Below are 25,616 nucleotides of genomic sequence, written 5' to 3' on the forward strand. Positions count from 1 at the left end.
AACTCTGCGCAGGTGGACCAACCCGGATTTGAACCAAGGTCTACCAGTGTGAGGCTGACGCGTTAACCACTGTATATATCAGTGGCGGGCCGTCAGGGCCTTCAAGGCCTTCTCTGCTAGCCTAAGAAATATCTGAATCATATTATATTTTGTCCATCAATACTTATTATTCCAAATGGTCTGTTAGCTTCCTTTCATTGCTTTTCCCCATGGTTGCACTGCTACAATGATGTGTGTTTTCATATTGAAGCATTTAACCAATCACATTTCAGCCGTTATTTGTTGCCAGATCAGATCTGCCTCAAAGCCTTCACAATCAGTTCTGCGGGGTCTGCTGCATTAAACAAGACTGTTGCTTTTAACCAATCTGATTTCGAGTTGGCAACCCCACAATGATTTTTCATAGGCGTTAGCATTTTGCTGGCTGGGATACGTCATTGCTTTCACCAACTATGATTGCTAGTAGGCGGGCCAAAGCCCGGATGTGGAGGCAGCCAGAGATCGCAAACTCCACCCACAATGGCTGACAGATTTGGTTGCAGATTTGTTCACAAAGCCATTTTCCAGACGGACTTTTACAGAAAAAAATGGACATCATTAAGAAAGGGCGGTCAACTCCGAAGCTAACAAGCCTGTTACAGCCGGGAAAAGGGTGTGTGCGCCACTTTCATTGCGCTAACTTAGCTGCACAAACAAATATATTGTTGTGTTTATTTAAAGCCATTTTCAAGACGGACTATGCCGGAAATATGACAGGACAGGCTCGACTTTCATCATTAGCTTCGATGGCGATAGAAAAGAAGGAATAAAGAAAGGAGGATGGATATTGTGTACAGTTAAAAATATTTTTGGGTGAGTATAATATTGGATTGGATTGGATTGGATTGGATAACTTTATTCATCCCGTATTCGGGAAATTGCGTTGTTCCAGTGGCAAGAGGGTGAGGATGCAGGAATAGGAAAGGCATTTTAGACATAAATAGATAGGTAATAAGTAGGTCAAGAAATAAATACATGAATAAATATATAATTAAATAAGCGTGTTGCTTAGCACATATATACATACACATAAATGTACATGCATGCATACGGTAGGTCTTAACACACAGCCATTTTTTTGTTAAAGAGCCTGACAGCTGATGGGAGGAAGGATCTGCGGAAGCGCTCCTTCCTGCAATGAGGGTGCCGCAGTCTATTGCTAAAGGAGCTTCGGAGGGACTCCACAGACTCATGCAGGGGTGGGAGGTGCTGTCCATGATGGACATCATCCTGGTCAGCATCCTCCGCTCTCCCACTTCCTCCACAGAGTCCAGAGGACAGCCCAGAACAGAGCTGGCCCTCCTGACCAGCTTATTCAGCCTGTTCCTGTCCCTCTCCGTGCTCCCGCATCCCCAACAAAGCACTGCATAAAACACTGTAGAGGCCACCACAGTGTCGTAGAAAGTCCTCAGCAGTGTCCTGCACACTCCAAAGGACCGTAGACTCCTCAGTAGGTAGAGGCGGCTCTGGCCCCTTTTGTACAGGGCGTCTGTGTTTGTGAATATGGCTATATTCCTAAATAATATTTCAATTGTGGGCCCGGTTCTGATATCTGAAAAGCTCCAGTGTTTTTATTTAAGCTCCAGTGTTTGTATTTAATCACTAAATGCTGCTAGGATGTGGATTTTACCCCAGTTTAATTTTTCCCGTTTCGCCATTGACGTCCATCGATGTTTTTTCGCGAGGAAATCACCCCCCTGGCCTGGTTGTAATGTCTCAAAAGCTCCAGTATTTGTATTCAATCAATAAATGCTGCTAGGAAGTGGATTTTACCTCATTTTAGTGCATTTTTTGTCATTTCACGTATGGACGTATCGACGTTCATCGCTGTCTTTTTACCGGGGAAATGATACTCCAGGCCCGGTTCTGATGTCTAAAAAGCTCCAGTATTTGTATTTAATCAATAAATGCTGTTTTCGGCTGGATTTTACCCCATTTTCGGGCAATGTTTGCCCGTACGCCATTGACGTTCATCGCTGTCTTTTCCCGGGAAAATCGCCCCCCTGGCCTGGTTTTAATGTCTGAAAAGATCCAGTATTTGTATTTAATCATGAACTGCTGGTAGGAAGTGGATTTCACCCCATTTTTGTGCATTGATTTATTGATTATTTTTTATGTGTCGCAGCTCAAGCTGCAGTAGAGGTTTTATAGCCATAAAATACCGTAATTACTCGAATATAACGCGCACTCGAAAATAACACGCAGGTAATTTTGGGCCAAAAACATCTGGAAAAACGCAGTAATCGAATATAGTGCGCACCTAAAATTTCCCGCTGACGAAAATCAGAAATCTTACCTTTTTTTCTTCGTTTCACGATTGTTTTGTTCAAACAAATTTAGTCATTAGAATCCTTCAAATGAAGAGTCCAAATCAGAATCTTTAAATAGTCTCTGCAGATATTCCTCTCTCTCTTTGTCTGTCCTCTCATCCGTCTCCTCATACATCTGTTCGTTGAGAATCCTATCAACGTCCACGCTTCCTTCATCCACTTCCTCTTCCTCCCACAACACATCATCCGATTGGCTTTACGAGATGACGTAAAATCCGTGCGTCAAAGTGAGTTTGACAATGCTTTTTTCGATCGAAAATTTGTAATTTATTTTAGTTATTGATTATAAAACTGAACTGAGAGAGGTTGAACTGAGACGAGTACGAGGCTAGAGGGGGGCAGTGGTGGTCTCGGCTTTCCGATTTTCGATCGGCTTTAGGAGATGACGTAAAATCCATGCGTCGGCTTTAGGAGATGACGTAAAATCCGTGCGTCAAAGTGAGTTTGACAATGCTTTTTTCGATCGAAAATTTGTAATTTATTTTAGTTATTGATTATAACACTGAACTGAGAGAGGGTGAACTGAGACGACTACGAGGCTAGAGGGGGGCAGTGGTGGTCCCGGCTTTCCGATTTTCGATCGGCTTTAGGAGATGACGTAAAATCCGTGCGTCGGCTTTAGGAGATGACGTAAAATCCGTGCGTCGGCTTTACGAGATGACGTAAAATCCGTGCGTCGGCTTTACGAGATGACGTAAAATCCGTGCGTCAAAGTGAGTTTGACAATGCTTTTTTCGATCGAAAATTTGTAATTTATTTTAGTTATTGATTATAACACGCACCCCCAACTATTGGAATTAATTATATAGCAAAAATCTGCGTGTTATATTCGAGTAATTACGGTAGTTTTTGAGGGTTGGATTGATACGTTGAAGGCGCTACGAGAAAATGCACCGACCGCCACTGGTATATAGTGTATGTATATATATGTATATATATATATATATATATATATATATATATATATATATATAAATTTGCGTATAAATGTGAAATTATTATATATATACACCCTAAAAATGCTACCTAGTTTGCATAATGATAATCTCAACCCTAATTTGGTTTTATGGAATGCAAGATATTCAGGCTTTCTAATGAATGGTGGTTAAGGGAAACCAAAACTCTTTTTATTAATTTTGGAGGATGAGTTTATGCCATTGACCAACCTGAAGTTATGAGTCTCTGGATTTAGTGCCTTCTTTTGGATATCCTTGTACACCGGTGACTTGAGATAACGGAAGAAAGTATCCTGTATGATAGAGATTATGTAAATTTAGTTAGGGGTTATAGACACGCACATAAAATCTGATTAAAGAATGTTTAAACAAAAATTACACAGATTTTGCCCAACACAGATAACTCGAGTGCAATCCGAGTTACTCGCTTTTGATTACCTAAAACACTTTATTGTACATGAATTGATAAAATGTCTGCCCCCGTGTCAAATGGGCACCTCCTGTAAATTCAGGCTTTTATTGACATTATATCCACTATAACATATCACTCCTGAAAAATTCCTGGAGGTGCCACTACCTGTTGGGAAAACTGCATGCAAGAAGCTAATATCGGTCTATACTAAATGATTTGATCACCTTTTTCATCAGCAAGAAAACGTGTGTCTGCGCAGCTTCTAGTACATAGCGGTGAGGATGGTCGAGGCCTTTCACAGTCAGACCCATGGTTCTTCCATCAATGTTGATCCAGCGGGGGGCTCCAGGAGCCAGGAAGGTTCTTCACACAAAGTTAAACGATCCAGATGAAACTAACAATTCACTGATGGATTTGTATATCAATAGTGCCTTCTAAGTTCAACTGGCAAACTTCAAAATGTAAAAAAAAGTACTGTATTTTCTGGACTATAAATTGCACCTGAGTATCAGTCGCACCAGCCAAAAAATGCATAATTAAGAAGCAGTGGCGGGCCGTCAGGGCCTTCTCTGCTGGCCTAAGAAATATCTGAATCATATTATATTTTGTCCATCAATACTTATTATTCCAAATGGTCTGTTAGCTTCCTTTCATTGCTTTTCCCCCTGGTTGCACTGCTTCCAGATGTGTGTTTTCATATTGAAGCATTTAACCAATCACATTTCAGCCATTATTTGTTGCCAGATCAGATCTGCCTCAAAGCCTTCACAATCAGTTCTGCGGGGTCTGCTGCATTAAACAAGACTGTTGCTTTTAACCAATCTGATTTCGAGTTGGCAACCCCACAATGATTTTTCATAGGCGTTAGCATTTTGCTGGCTGGGATACGTCATTGCTTTCACCAACTATGATTGCTAGTAGGCGGGCCAAAGCCCGGATGTGGAGGCAGCCAGAGATCGCAAACTCCACCCACAATGGCTGACAGATTTGGTTGCAGATTTGTTCACAAAGCCATTTTCCAGACGGACTTTTACAGAAAAAAATGGACATCATTAAGAAAGGGCGGTCAACTCCGAAGCTAACAAGCCTGTTACAGCCGGGAAAAGGGTGTGTGCACGCCACTTTCAGTGTGTTAACTTAGCTGCACCATCAAATATATTGTTGTGTTGATTTAAAGCCATTTTCATTCAAAACGGACTATGCCGGAAATATGACAGGACAGGCTCGACTTTCATCATTAGCTTCGATGGCGATAGGAAAGAAGGAAGAAAGAAAGGAGGATGGATATTGTGCAAAAATGATTTTTGGTGAGTAAAATATGGCTATATTCCTAAATAATATTTCAATTGTGGGCCAAGTTCTGATATCTGAAACGCTCCAGTGTTTGTATTTAAGCTCCAGTGTTTGTATTTAATCACAAAATGCTGCTAGGAAGTGGATTTTACCCCAGTTTAATTTTTGGCGTTTCACCATTGACGTCCATCGGTGTCTTTTCCCAGGAAAAATCACCTCCCTGGCCTGGTTGTAATGTCTCAAAAGCTCCAGTATTTGTATTCAATCAATAAATGATGCTAGGAAGTGGATTTTACCTAATTTTAGTGCATTTTTTGTCATTTCACGTATGGACGTATCGACGTTCATCGCTGTCTTTTTACCGGGGAAATGATACTCCGGGCCCGGTTCTGATGTCTAAAAAGCTCCAGTATTTGTATTTAATCAATAAATGCTGTTTTCGGCTGGATTTTACCCCATTTTCGGGCAATGTTTGCCCGTACGCCATTGACATTCATCGCTGTCTTTTCCCGGCGAGTGGGCGAGTGAGCGATTGGGCGAGTGGGCGAGTGAGCGAGTGGGCGAGTGGGCGAGTGTGCGAATAAATAAAGTCATACAACTGATTTATACATATCATTCACCTCTAATCTTATAAACTCCTTGATGGCTTTGATACCATAAATTTACATCCACGCAAAACCACAATGGCTGGATTAAGCCCTTTCAGAGCAATGTACACTTTTCTGACCAGTCACCATATAGAGAGAATACACTTTTTTATTCATTTATTCATTCATTTTCTCAACTGCTACATCCTCATTAGGGTTGCAGAGGGTGCTGGAGCCTATCCCAGTTGACTCCGGGCCAGAGGCAGGGGACACCCTGAATCGGTGGCCAGCTGATTGCAGGGCACAAGGAGATGGAAAACCATACCTACTCACACCCATAGCTAGGGGCAATTTAGAGTGTCCAATCAGCCTACCATGCATATTTTTTGGAATGTCAGGGGAAACCTGAGTACCCGCAGGACACCCACACAGGCCCGGGGAGAACATGCAAACTCCACACAGGTGGACCGACCTGGATTTGAACCCAGGACCCCAGAGCTGTGAGGCCAACTCTATAACCACTCATCCGCCGGGTCTCTGACCTTTTCTAATGCAACCAAAATGAACTGGCACTGACCAGACAGGTCCCATGGGCCTGAATTTGACATGTGATCTAAAATAGCTTTTGCAAAAATTGCTCCTGGTAAATAAACAATATCAATTAAATATCAACTTCTATTGTTAGGGTTGTTTTTCCACTTAGTATTCCTGATACAAAACTAATATGAAATGTTAGGTTTATTTTTAAGAACACATTCATTCATTCATTTTCTCAACCGATTTACCCTCACTAGGATCCTATCCCAGCTGACTTCAGTCCAGAGGCAGGGGACACCCTGAATTGGTGGCCAGTCAGTTGCAAGGCATGAGGAGACTGACAACCATTCATACTCAGGGGCAATTTAAAGTGTACAATCAGCATAACATGTATGTTTTTGGAACGTGGCAGGAAACGGAGTACAGTAATACCGCAACATAAGAGTGCCCCGACATACGAGGAATTATTTACCTTGCGATACAAGACAAATTTTGATATACGAGCATTTAAGACAGCCAATTGGCCAGGCCGTGAGACATACTGTATCTCGCCGGATTTCCCTCGTGCAAAGACCTCTACGAGCACTGGGTGGACCGTTGCGTTTTTTTCCGAGGTTTTTTTTGCGTAAGTCAGTGCAGAATCAAGGGAAACACAATGGATCCAAAGGAAGCAGGTGCAATGATGGGTAGTGCGAAGAAAACACGTATGATGACAATTGATATTAAGCACGAAATAATCGAAAAACATGAGTAGTATATGCGAGACTGAGCTGGCTTGCCAATACGAGAGGAGTACATATATATATATATATATATATATATATATATATATATATATATATATATATATATATATATATATATATATATATATATATATATATATATATATGTACTCCTCTCGTACATCTCTTCTGACCAACCATTCCATCGTGGGATAAGATGGAAGAGCTGTCGGCGCTTACCAGCAACGTAGTCGAGGTGCCCTACTCTGCTACTGTTGTCTTCAGCTCCAGACTACTGAGGAACTGTGCGGATAAGCTTGGAATAGTGACTCTGCATATTCTCTACCTCGGTCAGTCTGCAGAAGTTCCCCATCTTGTGGAAGACTTCCTGTGTGTGGTTCCAGTTTTTGTTTCCATTTTCCAGTTTCCATTTAATTTTAATTTCCTTTGTACTTTTTGCTTTGTTGTTGTGCGGCCTTTGCGACTGTACTGTCTAACTTATAACTTTGCCTTTTCTTGCTACTGTCACAAGGAAATTTCCCGAATACGGGATGAATAAAGTTATCCAATATATATATATATATAATATACATATATATATATATATTGGATTTTATATATATATATATAGAGAGAGAGAGACTCTCTGATTTACTTACTTAAAGATGCTTTCAGCTTTAGTTGACATGGAAGCTGCAGTTCCCCACTTTAGCTCTTCAGCAGCTTCCCAGAAAGCTAAATTCTCCCCTAGAAAAGAAGTAGAAATACAAACAATACACTAACTATAAATTTTTTCGCAAAATTCCACGCAAGAGCACTGTGAATGGCAGAATACAGTCACAATGCAACTTGAAAATCCCATAACATACCGCTAAACTCCTTCTTGAGAAATATCTTAAAGTCATCCCTGCCTCTCAGATCAGTCAGTAACTCAAACAAGCTGAAGGACCAACGCTCGACTCGCATTTTAGTTGGAAGATCAACCCTGTTAACAAAAAATGTATATTATTTGAATATGATTTATAGGAGTATTATGATTTGATTTCTTATTTTTCTTAAAGGTGCTATGAAATACTGCAACAAGTGAAAAGTGAAATGGTATTTATACCATATGGGTATTTGGGTGGCAAATTCATTTTTTCCATTTAAATCCATTATTGCAGTCATTTTGACTTTATGACATCACCATTTCATAGGACCTTTTAAGTATGATATACATGTGGGGATGAAACATTCATTCATTTTCTGAACCGCTTTATCTTCACGAGGGTCACGGGGGGTGCTGGAGCCTATCCCAGCTGACTTTGGGCCAGAAGCGGGGGACACCCTGAATCGGTGGCCAGCCGATCGCAGGGCATGAGGAGACGGACAAACATTCACTCTCACACTCTCATATCTAGGGGCAATTTAGAGTGGCCAATCAGTCTACCATGCATGTTTTTGGAATGTGGGAGGAAACAGGAGTACCTGGAGAAAACACACACAGGCCCAGGGAGAACATACAAACTCCACACAGATGGACCGACCTGGATTTAAACCCAGGACCCCAGAGCTGTGAGGCTGACGTGCTAACCACTCAACCCACCGGGCCGCCATTAAAAATGTATTTTTTTTCAAATGTGTAATAAAGCCTCACACCTAAAAAAGGGGGTAATCTACACAGTTGCATAAATGTTGAATTCTCCTTGCCGCCAAATACCCGATCATATTCAGTGAGACTCTCACCTTCTCATATTGAGTGTCCAATATGAGTCATTGTCCGTCTGCCAGGGGTTGCTGGGCAAGCAGGGAGCCAGAAACGGATCATGGTTTTTGTAGCTTGTTATATATTTTAACAATCTGTTGGTACAGAACTATTATGAGACAGGTAAAAGACACATTTACAAATAAAAATGCATCATAATGAAATAATATTAGAATTCTTTTAAACTTGTGTGAGATCATTTTGGAAATGCATACTTAAAAGGAAATGTTATTAATTCTTCAAGAACTTACGCTCCAAGTGAAACACTAGATTTAACTTTTGATCTCATGATGGCTTGTTGGTAGAACATGTTCTAGAATACAGCAAAGAAAAACTGTAATGTAATATATTGCCACAAAATTTCAATATCTGAAGAGGTTCATTATACAACAGACACTCAAACTCTTCACAGTTGAATTGAATGGAATTGAATGCTTTTATTGTCATTATACAATTATAATTATATTAGTCACAATGTACCAACTCATTAATTAATCAATACACAAAATATAAATCTGCATGAAAAAAGTTGTCTTTAATATCTTTTTTTCTGACTCAAGTCATGCTGACTCTTTGATTCGTTTTGCTCAATGAACTCACTGGGCAAAAAATAAGAGCATTAATTTGAAGAAAATATGCTCACGGTTTAATACTTACAATGCGTCTGTATTGGTCAAATGAGATATTCTGAAATACAAAGACAATTGATGAACAACAAAGGAAATACTTGATTGGGAGGAAACTGCGTGTTTAGCGCTAAAAATAAATATATTTGTGATTAATAAATAAACTACTGTCCATTCAAGAAAGTTGAAGAAATTCTCCTATCTGCATTTTGTATTATGCCAACATGTAATACAATGACGATGATTTACACGATTGTAGTTAACACCGAAGATTGATCATCACACTCATCACCATTATAAAAGGAAATCTGAAAGAAAAGAGAGAAATAAAAAAGTAAATGAATACAGTTAAGCAGAAAATGCATCATTTAATAATGCTTATGCATAATAGCAGCACACATTTGAAGTCCAATGATGTCCAATATTAATGTCAATAAAGATGCTGTAAAACCCTTTTGATGATTTTTTTTCTATATACATGAAATATGTTTGAAAATAAATGCAGAAAACATGGCCACACACTGCGAACAAGCGAGTTCTCAATCTCTGAGTTTATTAGGTATTTGTTTTGTAATGTTTTGTTGGAGTTTTGGTGTTTGGATGTTTTTTGCCCTGTGTGACCTGTTCTCCAGTCCTGGTGTCTCTCCTACTCGCTGCCTCTCAAGTCACAGAGTTTCTAATAGTCTCATTAACCAATGTCTGTCTATTTAAACCCTGTGTATTTGTCAGTTCTTGTCGTCTCGTCCGCTGTTCATGCCTGTTACCGCCTGCGCGTTGCCCACTTGCCCGCCCGCTCATGTTGTCCCCCCATTGCTTTCATGCGGAACATACGTTTAAACCTCCACCGCTCCCCGTCAGAAGTAGAGGTACGACTGTATGTGTAACTGTGTGTAATATAAAAACTAAATGGTGCAAGCTGAAAAAAGAACCATGTAAGTGACTTTAATGAAGGAGTTGAGACAGGTTGTTGGGATGCTTACAGATGACTGGAGAAACATACAGAGTAAGAGGTTAGTTAAGAAGTGGCATACTGCAGACTGAAGAGATAGTTAAGAGTACAGGTCGATGCAATTTAAGGAGAATGTAGATGTAGCAAAGGCCAAACAAGGGCCTGATGATGATTTGAGAGTAAGGCACTGATCTATTGAGGTTGGAAAAACAGATAGACATAGATGGACTATGACTAAAATGCGAGTCGAGCGTTGGTCCTTCAGCTTGTTTGAGAGAAGTAGCAGTAGAGCTGTTCAATTTGGAGGGTTTGAAATTGCCGAGGAATGAAGAAGCGGTGTGCTGGTGCCGTTTTTTAAGAACAAAGGGGATGTGCTGAGGTGTTCCAGCAATATGGTTTTAGGGGGGGGTTCCAGTGGTACCTCGAGATACGAGCTTAATTCGTTCCGGAACTGAGCTCGTATATCGATTTTGTCGTAACTCAAACGAACGTTTCCCATTGAAATGAACTAAAAACAAATTAATTAGTTCCAACCCTCTGAAAAAACACCCAAAACAGGATATTGGATTGGAATAAATGTTTTATTCGTTCTAATTCGCCATCTATTAACAAAGTATCAAATAACTAGTGGTTTAATAGTATACTAAAATGGGTTTAATAGAACTAAAATTAGACGGATATCGCGGAGGGTACAGAGAGAGGGACAGAGGGGGGAAGGGAGACTTTTTGCACGGCAACGCGCTCGTAAAATAGCATGAACAAATTTAAATGAACTTGGAGTACGATGCAGACACACTCAAAAATAAGTTTAATCTAATCTTAGACTAAACTTAATTCTAATTTTGTTTTACATTTTTAAATCTTTCTTCTCCCGGCCGGTTTGGCTCTGTTTGCCCCGCCTCCACTCTGACTTTCAGATGCAACCTATCGATGGTAGTTTGCTTTTGTATTCCCTTCAAAATATTCCGAAAATTATGCACACAAATGTCCTCACAATAGGATAACGCACGACCATTCGCCAACGAGTAGTATATATAACTCTCGTATTAGCGATCGCCTCGCCATTCGCAATGACTAACGGGAAAAAACACTGAAAAGATGCAACTTCCCGCCCAGTGCTCGCAGAGACATTACAAGAGGGAGTTGCGGGGAGAGAGACAGTACCCATGAGGTTCTTATGAGCAGCCTCTCGCGTCCGCTGTCTGCTCGTATATCAAAATTTGTCTCATGTCTAGAGATAAAATATTTGCCCGAAATTTTACTCGTATCTCAAATTTCTCGTATGTCGGCCCACTCGTATGTCCAGGTACCACTGTACATGACAGTATACCAAGATTGGAACTGTGGTTTTTCTGTCCCGGGACACTCAGAAAAGTATGTAGGAGCTGTGCTGAAGTGCAGAACCATGGACTATGATATTCACAGATGACATTGGTGGCTCTAGTAAGAGGTTGGTTGAAGTTTGCCCTGGAAAGGAGTTGAACGAAGTTCAGCCAACAGTATGTGTTTAATGAGAGTAAGTTTCCAGAGAACTTTAAGTACTTGGTGTGAACAGTTTAGAGCAGGGGTGTCAAACCGATCCTCAAAGGGCCACAGTGGGTGCAGGTTTTCATTCCAACTCAACAAGAGGATACATTTTGCAAGTGTAATCAGTTAATTAAAGTCAGGTGCTACTTATTTTAGAAAACACCTGATTGGTTAAAATGTCGGCACTGGATCGGTTGGAACAAAGACCAGGACCCACTGCGGCCCTCGGTGGAATCGGTTTGAGACATGTGGTTTAGAGCAACAGAGAGTGTGGAAAAGGTAAGTGTGCGCGATGAGGCTGAAATAAGTGGAGAGCTGTTGTGATCAAAGTGTTTCAGCTAAAATGAATTAAGTACAAAAATTAGTGAGTGATTGAGTGAGCGACTGAGGACTGACCTGTTACCTCATCGGTGTTAGGGTCAATAAGGCGATCTGGACCATTATCCAAAGCACTATGTGTACGCCGCTGGATACATGTAGGAAAATATCCAACATAACATGTCACTCTTTATAAATATACTGTACGTATATAAATCCACACATAGAGACACTGACCGGTGGCCTGTTCACGACCCAGTAAGCTCTTTCCTGGCAATCAAACACGACACGATCTGGCTTCTTTCTCTCTCTACTCGCCCTAATTCACAACATAAATGAGGGATACTATTACTGGACCTTCAATATCGTATCCCCTTTCTAAATTATGGAAACACATACTTGTACTGTTCAGTGGCCTGCGTCACGATAAAGTCCCACTTGTGGTAAAGCCATTCATGCAGGTAGTTATAATGTGCCTGTATATGAAAGAAATTTCAAAGTCAACCCTTGGTCATGAACCACTACATCAGGGGTGTCAAACCGGTCCTCAAAGAGCCGCAATGGGTGCAGGTTTTCATTCCAACTCAACAAGAGGATACCTTTTGCAAGTGTAATCAGTTAATTAAAGTCAGGTGCTACTTATTTTAGAAGGCACCTTGGTTAAAATGTCGGCAGTGGATCGGTTGGAACAAAGACCAGGACCCACTGCGGCCCTCGGGGGAATCGGTTTGACACATGTGCACTACATTATAAACAATAGGTTAAATCAAAGGACACAGACACGAAGCTCTCTCCTTTGTAATTATTGGTGCAGTCACTCCTTATATCCAAGTTCCAATTGTAGTTACAGTATGTCTTTGAAATCAACTCAAATTGTCTTAAGTTGCCATAACTAACGTGAGAAAAAAATTCAAACATCACTCGAGTTTTTTTGTCATATCGACTAAAATAAGAAAAGATTTCCACATACATTACCTGTTCATAGGGTTCCAACATGCCTTTCTTGCGAATGTTTCTCTTTGCAAGATAAATGGCTAGAAAGATGGAAAAAAAAATATCTTTGCAGTATACTAAAAAATACAGAAATTCTACAATGTTAACATACTCCTAGCTGCAAAATATGAGTTATTGGTTAATTCTAACCCTAACCCCACTGCCTCATATCTGGGGATACAATTCAATCACGATTCACAGGGCATCATTCAATTCAATCCCAAATAATCTCGATAGTACACTTTAACATGATTTTTGGATATCACTTTGGAAAACATTAATCAAAATGGACATAAAGCTACATTTATTTCTAAAACCTCATTCAGCACTAAAGTAAACATTTTTACGTTGTCCTTCTCGGCCTTTTATATTATTCGGCACGTCATTCTTCTTTAACGATGAAATATCGCTCTTCTTCAGCGCCGAGTGCCACCCAATTCAGCGCCAAAGAAGCGGAGCCCTGACTTCCAACATGTTTTTATCGTCTGTCTTCCACTTTCGAGTTTCAGTGTGAATTTTGACATTTTTCAGAACTTTTTAAAATATACTTAATAGAAAAAATCGATGTACGGAAGCCACAAATTTTGAAGCCGCGAAGTGGTGAAGGATGACAGTACATCCGAAATTTTCAGATTACAAAACGCTTTGATATGCAAATTGTTCCAACACATGAAAAGCTGTCGAATTTACGAAAGATTAAGCAAAATACAAGTGATATAACAGTGTTTAAAAGAGTTGATCTTTATTGCTCACTGGGCTTAGCAGGCAAGACAGGCTCACTTGCCACTCACCTCACTCAGACACAGACGCAGTACCCATTAGCCCTTGCGCCTGCAAATGCATCACTTAGCCACACAAAACAGATGTTACAAAATACCTCTTGTATACAATGTTTATTCTTTTTAAATGGTCGTGCTGGAGTTGGTATCTTTTATGTACTCATCTCATCTCATTTTCTGAACTCATTAGGGTCGCGGGGGGTGCTGGAGCCTATCCCAGCTGACTCCGGGCCAGAGGCGGGGGACACCCTGAATCGGTGGCCAGCCGATCGCAGGGCACAAGGAGACGGACAACCATGCACACTCACACCCATACCTAGGAGCAATTTAGATTGTCCAATCTGCCTACCATGCATGTTTTTGGAATGTGGGAGGAAAACCGGAGTACCCAGAGGAAACCCACGCAGGCCTGGGGAGAATATGCAAACTCCACACAGGTGGAGGTTACCTGGATTTGAAGGCCGACGCACTAACCACTCGCATCACCGGGCCGATAACTCTAGTGTGAATTTACTGGTAACAATAGATAAAAAACAAAACCCCGCCTCTTGGTGGGCAGTGTGAAAATATAAAAATGATCAATGAAATTAAAAATTTGGATTCAAAGACAATGAAGTTTTATTGACTGAGGACTTTGGTCACGCAAAATTAGAGTTAAAAGCTAGAGGGAGTATAACAAGATAATATTGGAAAGGGAAAGAATGTCGCCTATGTGGCCTCCATAGTTTATACATTACAAACCGCATTCTAAATTTGACAAAAGCGACATTCTGATGTCATGAAACTTAAAATTGCTAGGAGACTCTAAATTGCCTCTAGGTATCAGTGTGAGCGGGAATGGTTGTTTGTATCCATGTGCCCTGTGATTGGCTGGCCACCAATTCAGGATGTCCCCCGCCTCTGGCCTAAGTACAGTAGGATTGTTAGGAGCAGCCTGCTATTGTTTTTCCCGACTCTCGTTTGTCCCTCCTGCCTTGCCGTTGTGTTCACGCAGCTGCGCGTGATTCGAAATTAGTCCTTGATTTGTCTATTTAAACCCCACTGAGTTTAATGTGGAGACATTTGGAGAAAGATGGCGGCGCGCACTGACGCAGCGGCTTTATGCTCTCCAGTTCGGTGTCGTTCGTTATCCTACAGTCGCCAGGATTTAATCACTATCGGAAGGATATGCGATACATCCGATTTCACAACAAACTCTCCGGGATCTCCGTGGATAGCCAGCCCACTCAAAGCACGTCGAAGGCGGCGAAGGGACAGAAAACAGAAGCGTGGATGCCGGGCGGGCCTTGCTGCTAAGCTGAAACAACAACCACACCGAGCACCGCTTCCTAGTATCTTTTTGACCAACGCCCGTTCCATCACCCACAAAATGGATGAGTTGGAACTTCGAATTGCTACCAACAGCTTCAACCATTGACAGCATGAATGATTATAGGCCTGTTGCACTCACGCCTGTGATCATGAAATGCTTTGAAAAGTTGGTAGCCCGCCATATCAGGAATACAATCCCTCCCTCAATTGACCCTCACCAGTTTGCTTATAGAGCAAACAGGTCCACTGAGGATGCTATTGCCATTGCTCTTCATACAGCACTGAGCCACCTGGAACACAATGGGAACTACGTGAGGATGCTCTTCATTGACTATAGCTCAGCCTTCAACACCATAAAACCGGACATTCTGACTGACAAACTCTCCCACCTTGGCCTATCCTCTTCAATCTGCTGCTGGATAAAGAACTTCTTGACCAACCGACCACAGACTGTTAGACTTGGTCCCCACCTCTCTTCCTCCATTACACTGAGCACTGGCTCCCCTCAAGGCTATGTACTGAGTCCTCTTCTGTACTCCCTGTACACATACGACTGTACACCCACCCACCAGTCTAACGCCATCATCAAATTCGCTGACGACACCACTGTGGTCGGACTCATCTCAGGAGGGGATGAGTCGGCCTACAGAGATGAGGTATACAAATTGTCTTAGTGGTGCTCGGTGAACAATCTCACACTGAACACCACGAAAATTAAAGAAATAATCCTGGACTTTCGCAAACACAGCACAGATCTGGCCCCATTCCTCATAAATGGAGTATGTGTAGACAGGGTCCAGTCCTTTAAATTCCTGGGGGTCCACGTCACGGATAAGCTCTCATGGTCTACAAACATCACGGCAGTAGTGAAGAAGGCTCAGAAACGACTCCATTTCCTCAGGGTGCTTAGGAAGAACAACTTGGGCACCAAGCTTCTGATAACCTTCTATAGAACCACTGTAGAGAGCATCCTGGCGTACTGCATCACAGTGTGGTACGCTGGAAGCACGGCGGCAGACAAAAAGGCCATGCAGAAAGTGATTAATACTGCCCAGAGGATTGTCGGCTGCTCTCTGCCCTCACTGGAAGACATTGCCAGCCCTCGTTACCTCAGCAGAGCCAGGAACATCATAGGGGACCCTTACCACCCTGGTCACAATCTGTTCCAGATGCTGCCCTCTGGCAGACGCTATAGGTCCCACAAAGCACGGACAAATAGGCTTAAGGACAGTTTTTTTCCCCACATCCATCAGAACTCTAAATTTGCGGTAACATAACACACATTCCCTTCTGAGGTAATATGAAAAGATGTTTGGGTGGTGATCTGCCTCCTACTAGCTGACTGAAGGTAAGTGAAAAACAGTGAGAGGTAAGCGACCTGTATCCATAACAGCAGAATGCCAAATTACAAGTCCGTAACTATCACTTATTTAGGTCTTTTGCCGAGTAAACGCAGCTTATGGAGAAGCACCACCAATTTTGTCACACGCAGTTTCTGGGTGTGATGACAAGTAGGCTTTTTTGTTGTTGATAATGACGACAGAGTCTATGTCCGTTTATTATTATTATTATTATTATTATTATTATGTCATTGTCGGATCGTCTGCCTAAATTCCCTTACCATGCATCCACACTACCTTGCTCCTCAATTCCACGTGTTTTCCCTAATCTGGATTGGTTTCATGTTTCATTTCCTAAGTCTTTGTTATTTTGTAAGATCCCTCCTAAGTTATTAAAGTTTTGGTTATGAGCACCATTTGCCTTGTCCTCACCTGCTTCCCCGCGACTGGGTCCTAATCCCTCCTACCTTGCCTCGACGTCTCCCGTGGACGTAACAGAACGATCCGCCCACATGGACCCAGCGGAAAGCCACTGACGCTCGCGCCGACGCTCTCGTCGACGCCAGCCACCCAGCTCATACTCCACCGATAACCCGCCCCATCTCTCACTCCGTCGCTCCTGGCTACTGGCAGAACTAAGTGAGAAAACCCGAATTCTGTCGCCCCCTGTTCATCGCCCGAGTTGTCTGGATTCGAACTCCAGCTATTCTTTTCCTCAATGGAAGGAGAATCCCCAGCCTCCATCGGCCCCGGTTGAACGCCTCAGCTATCTCGGTTTGGACTCAGATTTTTCTGATTGGATGACCGGGAGCTAATTGATTTGTGGGCTGGAGATTCGGACTCGGACTGTGATTCCCTCAGCCGATTCGGACTTCGATACATCCCCGGAGGACGTTGGCCCAGACTTCTTTTCCGATTACTCCGACCTGGATTACCCCAAGCAGGATTCACCGTGTCGGCTGGCCATCTACAATGGAGCACCACATGGCGGCCGGCGGGGAGGCTCAGGTAGGAGTTTCGAACACCGCCCGTCTTGTCTTTGTGGGGAGGCGCAGCAGCGAGGTTTTCCCCGTGTCGCCTGGCCATCTACAATGGGCCACCACGTGGCGGCTGGCGTGCTGCGCCGTCCTCCCAGAGGAGGCGGCGAGCGGCGCAGGGAGAAGCGGAAGGAGGGGCTGGACGCTCGGGCCCCTGAATAAGCGGTACCCGGACATTTCGTCGATGGACACTTCGTCGACAGACACTTCGTTCCCGGACGTTTCGTCGAACGGACGTTTGGTCGCCAGACAGTTCGTTGAACAGACATTTTGGCGCCAGACATTTTGTTGACGGACAATTCGTCGCCGGACATTTCATCGCCGGATTCTTCGCTGGACATTTCGTCGACGGACAATTCGTCACCGGATTCGTCGCCGGACATTTCGTCCCCAGATTCGTCGCCGGACATTTCGTCCACGGACAATTCGTCGCCGGATTCGCTCGCTCTCAAAATTATAATCATGAGAGAGAGATTTTACTGTTGAAAGTGATCAACCAGGTAATCTCCCACTCTCAAAATTATAATTATGAGAGAGAGTTTGTCATTGCATTGACAATGTCAGAGCATTAACATCTAAATATCGAATATCAAAATTATCAATAAATTGCGTATTATTGGCGTGTGTACATGTTTTTCAACTTATGTGTTCCTGGGTGACAGAACAAAACATCCTGTTCTCGTGTGTGTGTATAGACAAACTTGCCTCGTCCGTGCCCATCCCACATTTTATACTATTATTGTCATGTCCCAACACCTCTGTTAAAGTGGTTAGATCAGAACTTCCACGTAAGCCTCTGATACACTGAATTATATTATTTTTAACCCTTATAGAGCACTCATTTAACCCATCAGCTGCCATTGACGGCGGTAGACATCCGATTCATGTCACTATGTTTCTCTTTTTCATGGACATTCGGCATTGGGACGTCTGGAATCCGTCCCTTAGAGGGGGGGTACTGTTAGGAGCAGGCTGCTATTGTTTTTCCCGACTCTAGTTTGTCCCTCCTGCCTTGCCGTTGTGTTCGTGCAGCTGCGCGGGATTTGAAATTAGTCCCTGATTTGTCTCTTTAAACCCCACTGAGTTTAATGTCATTGTCGGATCGTCTGCCTAAATTCCTTTACCATGCATCCACGCTACCTTGCTCCTCGATTCCATGTGTTTTCCCTAATCCGGTTTGTTATTGACACTCACTGTTCCCCTGATTTAGAGCTCTTGGCAGTACGGTGCAGGCCCTTCTATCTACCTAGAGAGCTAACGATTGTCATTGTAATGGCTGTTTACATCCCACCAGATGCTAACGTTAGCACTGCACTTAGCCTCCTGCTAGCGACTGTAAACAAACAGCAGCTTGACCACCCTGATGGAGTCTTTATTGTCGCCGGAGACTTCAACCAAGCATGTTTAAAGACTGTTCTGCCTAAGTTTATCCAGTACGTGAAGTGTCACACCAGAGGATATAAAACTCTAGACCACGTTTAATCTAACATCAAACATGCTTATAGAGCCACACCCCTCCCTCACCTGGATCCGACCATCTCTGTCTGTCCCTCACCATGACCGATCTTCTCACCTTATCTCTAAGGGAGACTGCAGGCACCCTGTGCAGGTAACTGATTTTGGCCGCTGGTATCCGAGATCTTGTTCTCTTTGTCACAACCAACAGCTCAGGACCATAGATGAGAGTAAGAACGTAGATCACTTGGTAAATAGAGAGCTTTGCTTCTCAGCTCAGATTCTTCTTCACCACGACAACCCCGCAGACGGTGCACTGATCCGACTGTCGATCTCAGGCTCCATTCGTACCTGATTCGTGAATAAGACCCCATGATACTAAAACTTCTCCAAAGGACCACATACCTGACCCGGAGAGGGCATGCCACCTTTTTCCGATTTAGGAGCACGGTCTCAGATATGGCGGTGCTGATTCTCATCCCAGCCGCTTCACACTCGGTTGCGAATTGTTCCCGTGAGAGTTGGAGATCACGGCTTGATGAAGCCAACAGAACAACATCATCTGCAAAAAGCAGGGATGCAATACTGAGACCAACAATCCGGACCCCCTCAACACACGGGTGTGTCTAGATATTCTCTCCATAAAGGTTATGATCAGAATCTGTGACATAGGGCAACCTTGCCGGAGCCCAACCCCCACTGGAAACCGATCCGACCTACTGGCGGACCAGACTCTGGAACCGAACCTAACATATCAGGGATTCTGGTACCCCCTACTACTGGAGCACCCCCACAAGACCGCTGGGGGACACGGTCAAACGCCTTCTCCTAGTCCACAAAACACATGTAGAGTGGTTGGGCGAACTCCCGTGCCCCACCCGAGAGCTCTCCAAGGGTATAGAGCTGATCCACTGTTCCACGGCCAGGACGATTACCACACTGCTCCTCCTGAATCCGAGAATCTACTTCTCGGGGGACCTTTACTCTCCAGTACCCCCGAATAGACCTTGCCAGGGAGGCTGAGGAGTGTGATTCCCCTATAATTGGAACACACCTTCCAGTCCTCTTATTTAAAAAGGAGGACCCCCACCCCAGTCTGCTTATCCAGAGGCACTGCCCCTGATGTCCACCCGGTGTGTCTTCGGAGATCATGAGAGCCGTGGGCCGCTTGGCCAGCCGGTACCCATCAGCTGCCTTTGGAGTCCGGCAGGACAAAAAGGGCCAATAGGCATCCCTTACCGTTCGTGTCCACCAGCAGGCTCTGGGGTTGCCGCCATGCCAGGCACCGGCCACAATTGCGTCTGCAGCTCCAGTTTTCTACCTCAGCAATTGAGGTGAAGAACATGGTTCATTCAAACTCAATGTTCCACGCCTGTTCCCCGACATGAGAGAAGCTCGGTCGGAGGTGGGAATTGAAACTCCTTCTGACAGGGGACTACCTGGCCTTCCCAGCAGACCCGCACGGCCGCACCGGCATCTTCGCGCTGAAGACTATGACATATTTTAACCATATAATCTAATGAAGACTATGACATATTTTAACCATATAATCTAATGAAGACTATGACATATTTTAACCATATAATCTAATGAAGACTGTGACATATTTTAATCATATATTTTATTACAGCTGAATCATTACAATACTACACAAGGCTTTATTTTTATATATTACTACTATATGATTAAACACTTGTTTTCAGCTCAATGACCACGCGAACAGAATGTTCCCTTTTAATAATGCTTGTACAATGAATAAAGGCTCTTTGTATGAGATATTCTTTTGAGGTTGATTACAGACAGCTTCATACAAGGCCAAGCTGATAAGGAGGCGAGCGGAGTGGAGCTCCAAGCCCAGCAGAGATACAGAGACAACGGACAGTGCAAAAATCCCAAGGAGAAAGGCACCCTTCAAGACAGTCATGGACCAGTCATCATTTTATTGTTAATCAGCTAATGAATATTCATATTTGTATTATTATAACTGGGCAAACTCGGGTTTGGGCGTTGTCTCTCTCATCCTCCACTGGGTGCAGAGATGCTCAGCTGGTTTATGTTTGGGGGGGACCCGGAGCTCTGTATAGATCAATTTGTCAAGAATAAATCATCTGTGGATTAACCGTTAAACCCTGGTCTGTCTCCTCCGATGCTGAATATGCTACATTGTTAGACGAGATAAGACAAAGTTTTAGGCGTTGGAGTCAGATGCTAAAACTTAACGTCTAACAACGCACCGGCATCTTCACGCACCATAGGAGCCAACTCAACAATAGGTGGTGATTGGTTGACAGCTCTGACCCTCTCTTTACCCGAGTGTCCAAGACGTGTGGCCGCAAGTCTGATGAGACGACCACAAAGTCAATAATCGAACAGCAACCTGGGGTGTCCTGGATCCAAGTACACATATGGACACCCTCGTTATCGTCAATCCACGGCAAGCGCAGAAGTCCAACAAAAGAAAACCACTGGGGCTCCGATCAGGGAGGCCTTTCTTCCCAATCACGCCCCTCCAGCTCTCACTGTCATTGCCCATGTGAGCATTAGAGATTATGCAAATTCATTGTGAAATATGCCTCTAGTACTTGTGAAAAATCCAAGCTACAAAAAAACTTCCGGAACCAATTAATTTTGTTAGTAGAGGTACCACTTTATTTAGTAAAACATAAAATATGGGACTTGAGCTCGGAAACAGTGTCCATGTGCATGTAAGCACGATTACTAGATGTCAGAGTATGGCGGTCGACTACTCCCGACTAGTAGACGCAAGTAGTGTAACCACGTATTGTTTATTTCCAACAAAAAATAGATGTTAAGATCAATTATGGAGGAGGAGGGTGTGAATCAATATGAGGATCATGCAATGTAATATTGCGATGTCACAGAATCGATTTTTTTCAACACCTTTTGTAAGTACCTAGTACACTCACCGTAGTCCGTGTCATCTGCAACCCACTTCTGTGTAGGCCAAAAGTATGGAGTCTAGATAGGTGAACGTGGAGAATGAAAAGAAAATATTTGTAAATATACTAAGTTGCACACAATTTAGCTACAGCAGGGCGTGTACAAGTGCCATTCTAATAAATAGATGTTGTTGTCATCCATGTTATCTCCATTTACGGTAATTCAACGATTTGCGAACCAGCCGATGTACCACTCCTGTTACTTGAACCATACTTTGAATTTTACTGCCTTACTGCTCATATGTGAATTTTATTTTGGTTTGCGAATTTCTAAAACAACATAAAGTCAAATTAGTCTTAGGAATTGTTTTTGGAAGACTGCTGCGGGCGGGACCTAAGCCTGAAGAATCTGTACCAGAAAGGTTGGCGATTAATTCATTCATTCATTCATTTTCTGAACCGCTTTATCCTCAATAGGGTTATGCGGAGTGTTGGAGCCTATCCCAGCTGTCTTCGGGCAAGAGGCAGGGGACACCCTGAATCGGTGTCCGGTCACAAGGAGAGGGACAACCATCCACACCCATAGCTAGGGGCAATTTAGAGTGTCCAATCAGCCTACCATGCATGTTTTTGGAATGTGGGAGGAAACCGGAGTTCCCACAGAAAACCCACGCAGTCCTGGGGAGAACTTGCAAACTCCACACAGGTGGACCGACCTGGATTCGAACCCAGAACCCCAGGATTGTGAGGCCGATGTGCTAACCACTCCTTTGCCGGGCCACCCTCATTTGTTTTTCCTACCATTAATTTCATATTTAGGGTCGAGGTGGGGGGTTTGTTGAAGCCTATCACATCCAACTACAGGCAAGGTGGGAGACACCCTGATTTGGCGGCCAGCCAATCGCAGATCACAAGAAGGTGGACAACCATTCTTGCTCACAGTCATACTTAGGGCCAATTTAGAGTGTTCAACTATCCTACAATGCATGCATGCAAGCCCGGGGAAAACATGCAACACAAAGAAAGGTACGGATCTGGGATCGAACACTATCTCAGAATGCTGACGTGCTAACCTCTTGGCCACTGGGCAAATTTTCTATTAATGGTCCACTGAGGAAAAGATTGCACATTCCTCAATGATGGACAACAAAACTAATCGTGTTTTACATTTTCACCCCTTTACTGCTTTAAGAGGACACTAAAATGATCGCACTCTTATGTTTTGGTTCCCTCTGACAAAAGTATTTGGAAAATTTATAACAAAATGGATAATGCGGCGTGTATTTATCTACCTGGAAACGGTAAAGGCTGCTGTCATTACATATGACCAGCTTTTTGTGGTTCTGGAGGGCATAGATGTAACCGTAGGCCACAAACATGGTGCCAAAGGCTTGGGCTTCTTTAAGAGAAACAGCAAATATCTGGGAGTGAGAATTATTTTTTTATAGACAGAAAATTGAAGTGTTTTCATCAGCACATCTACCTTCTATAGTGATCTTCATCTTGTTAACCATCCATGCAATGATGTCTTGGCCTGTTTGGAGACAGGTAATAGGTGAAATACTAAACAAAAAAACAAAAACTTCTCTGTATCCCACCAATTTGAAAACATTATTTCAGTTAAATAAAAGTACGTTATTTACTCCATATATGATCAACTTTACTATTTTTCATTTAGACATTATTTTATCTAGAGCACGTATGAAATTTATTATTTTTGGACTACATTGTTTAGCCTTGGAACAGATGAATACATTCACCTTTCCCCTGCTGATCTTTGACCAGATTAACAACACAGTAAAGCTTAGATAGAAGGACTGCATATAGATCTCATCCAATTGTAGGCTTTCCTATTTAGCCTGTGGTTAGAGCTTAGACTGCCATGACAGCGTGTTTTCAATCTCACCTTATTAGAATAAAATCGTTAAAATGATGTAAAATTATTTCTCTTTGAGTAAATGTTTTTTTCCTGATATGATTAGGTAGACACTCTAAATTGCCCCTAAGTATGAGTATGAGCGTGAATGGTTGTCCGTCTCCTTGTGCCCTGCAATTGCGTGACCACCATTTCAGGGTTTCGCCTGCCTGGCGCCAGAAGTCAGCTGGCATAGGCTCCAGCACCATCCGTGACCCTTGTCAGGATAAGCGGTACAGAAAATGAAAGAATAAATAATTTAGTAGTTTTAAGTCAGTGAAAAGGGAATTTTTTTTGCTAAATATTGGATTAAGAACCTTTAGTTTACACAAAAAGACACTGAGAAATTACCTGTTGGCATTTAGTGAAAAGACACTTCGTCCAATTCCTATAATGTACGTAGCAAAAAATATTTCCCCCCAAAATTGGGAAATTGAGGTGCACAAAAGTTGCATAGTTTTTAATGCAAATGTATGGTTTGGCCCAAATTGAGCAAAAACATCCCTATTTATTTTCTATGCCTCCACGCATTTTCAATGTAAAGAAAATGACTCAATTGTAACAGGAGTAAATAAAAAATGCCATTATCAATGAAAAAAACACCACTTGAAAACCAAAGAACAAAAAAATACCAAAATCCTAAAACTGCAGGAAAATTGAGAAAAAACACATAAAACTTCAAAATAATTCATCCTCTTCAAATTAATTCACCCTCTTGCATCCAAAATGGATTGGACGCCTAGCACTGTTAAAGGCATTGACAAATAAGTTAATACAATGACCCAAAAATGCCCTCTTCGTTCATTTTCAGTTTTCTTCTCCTCACAATGTTCGCGGAGGTGCTGGGTCCTATTCCAGCCAACTATGGGCAATAGATGGGGCACACGCTGACTTGGTTGCCAGCCAATAACAGGGCATAAGGAAACAACCATTCACATCCACACTCATAACTATGGACAATTTAGAGTTTTCAACCACATGTGTTTTTTTCTGGGATATGGGAGGAAACCAAAGTACCCAGAGAAAACCTGCAAGGGAACGTGCAAACTCCACACAGGAAGGTCGGAACCCATACTAAACCCTCAATATGAGAGCTGTGAGGCAGCTGTGCTAACCACTCTTCCCACAGTGTGAGAACTGCCAAAAAATATACACAAGGTGATTTATAGAGTTAAGCATCTCCACACATTTTTTTCCAGAAATTGCATTTTCTAGTTTAATATTATTCCTATATTTACATTACCATTATTATTCTACATTATAATCCATATTTTCCCATCGTTGTATTTATAAATGTTCTCGGTTTTTTTCTATCAGAACAAAATGAATATCAATTCTGATGATAGTTAAAGTTCCTCTATATCTGTTATTTCTTTTAAATTGATAGGCGCTGCTGTCTGTCGTTCATTAAATCAGTTGCACTTTGTATTTAACGTATGTAGAGAGTGTGACTACAATTGGGTCGTTATCTTACCGGCTATTACATGTGGAATAGTGGTGACATTGAGTTTCTGTTCGGAACCTTTTAGCCCACTTTTTGGGTCCTGCATCTCAACCACAATGGCCTCCAACTGTAAATTAGTCAATGAGATTAGTAAAGTGGTAATAAAACACAGTATAGTAAGACATTACAAGAGAGAAAAGAATATTATTTTAAGGCAAGCTGGTTTTAGAGTCATTGTGCTGGAAAATATTTGACATTTGAGTCAATGCAGACTAAATCATTTTTAGCCTACTTAGTAGGCTAATAATTTTTTTTAAATACTCTGCCGTATAATTTTTGAAAAAGATTTTTAATAACTGTCACAATAATAGAAAAAATGATCAATTCTACAGAAAACAA

The 25,616-nt window shown here is 42.5% G+C and overlaps 1 protein-coding gene across 2 annotated transcripts in view; it reads right to left on the bottom strand.

The window, feature by feature from the left end:
- rgs9a (regulator of G protein signaling 9a) overlaps window positions 1-25,616 on the bottom strand; it is a 30,403-nt gene that overhangs the window by 4,462 nt on the left and 325 nt on the right. The window contains exons 2-16 of one of the 2 annotated variants that reach the window (XM_077618076.1): window positions 25,248-25,344; window positions 23,342-23,392; window positions 23,151-23,257; window positions 21,886-21,937; window positions 13,019-13,077; window positions 12,443-12,519; window positions 12,281-12,362; window positions 12,129-12,191; window positions 9,281-9,310; window positions 8,875-8,936; window positions 8,605-8,718; window positions 7,749-7,864; window positions 7,539-7,626; window positions 3,962-4,100; window positions 3,536-3,618 (exon numbers count right to left, since the gene is read on the bottom strand). In XM_077618076.1, the coding sequence (XP_077474202.1) occupies window positions 3,536-3,618; window positions 3,962-4,100; window positions 7,539-7,626; window positions 7,749-7,864; window positions 8,605-8,718; window positions 8,875-8,936; window positions 9,281-9,310; window positions 12,129-12,191; window positions 12,281-12,362; window positions 12,443-12,519; window positions 13,019-13,077; window positions 21,886-21,937; window positions 23,151-23,257; window positions 23,342-23,392; window positions 25,248-25,344 (1,220 nt within the window). Of the gene's footprint in view, window positions 1-3,535; window positions 3,619-3,961; window positions 4,101-7,538; window positions 7,627-7,748; window positions 7,865-8,604; window positions 8,719-8,874; window positions 8,937-9,280; window positions 9,311-12,128; window positions 12,192-12,280; window positions 12,363-12,442; window positions 12,520-13,018; window positions 13,078-21,885; window positions 21,938-23,150; window positions 23,280-23,341; window positions 23,393-25,247; window positions 25,345-25,616 lie in introns of those variants that run through there. The other variant, XM_077618077.1, reaches the window with a different exon arrangement.

This window comes from Stigmatopora argus, chromosome 14 (genome assembly GCF_051989625.1).
Source record: "Stigmatopora argus isolate UIUO_Sarg chromosome 14, RoL_Sarg_1.0, whole genome shotgun sequence".
Taxonomy (NCBI): Eukaryota; Metazoa; Chordata; class Actinopteri; order Syngnathiformes; family Syngnathidae; genus Stigmatopora; species Stigmatopora argus.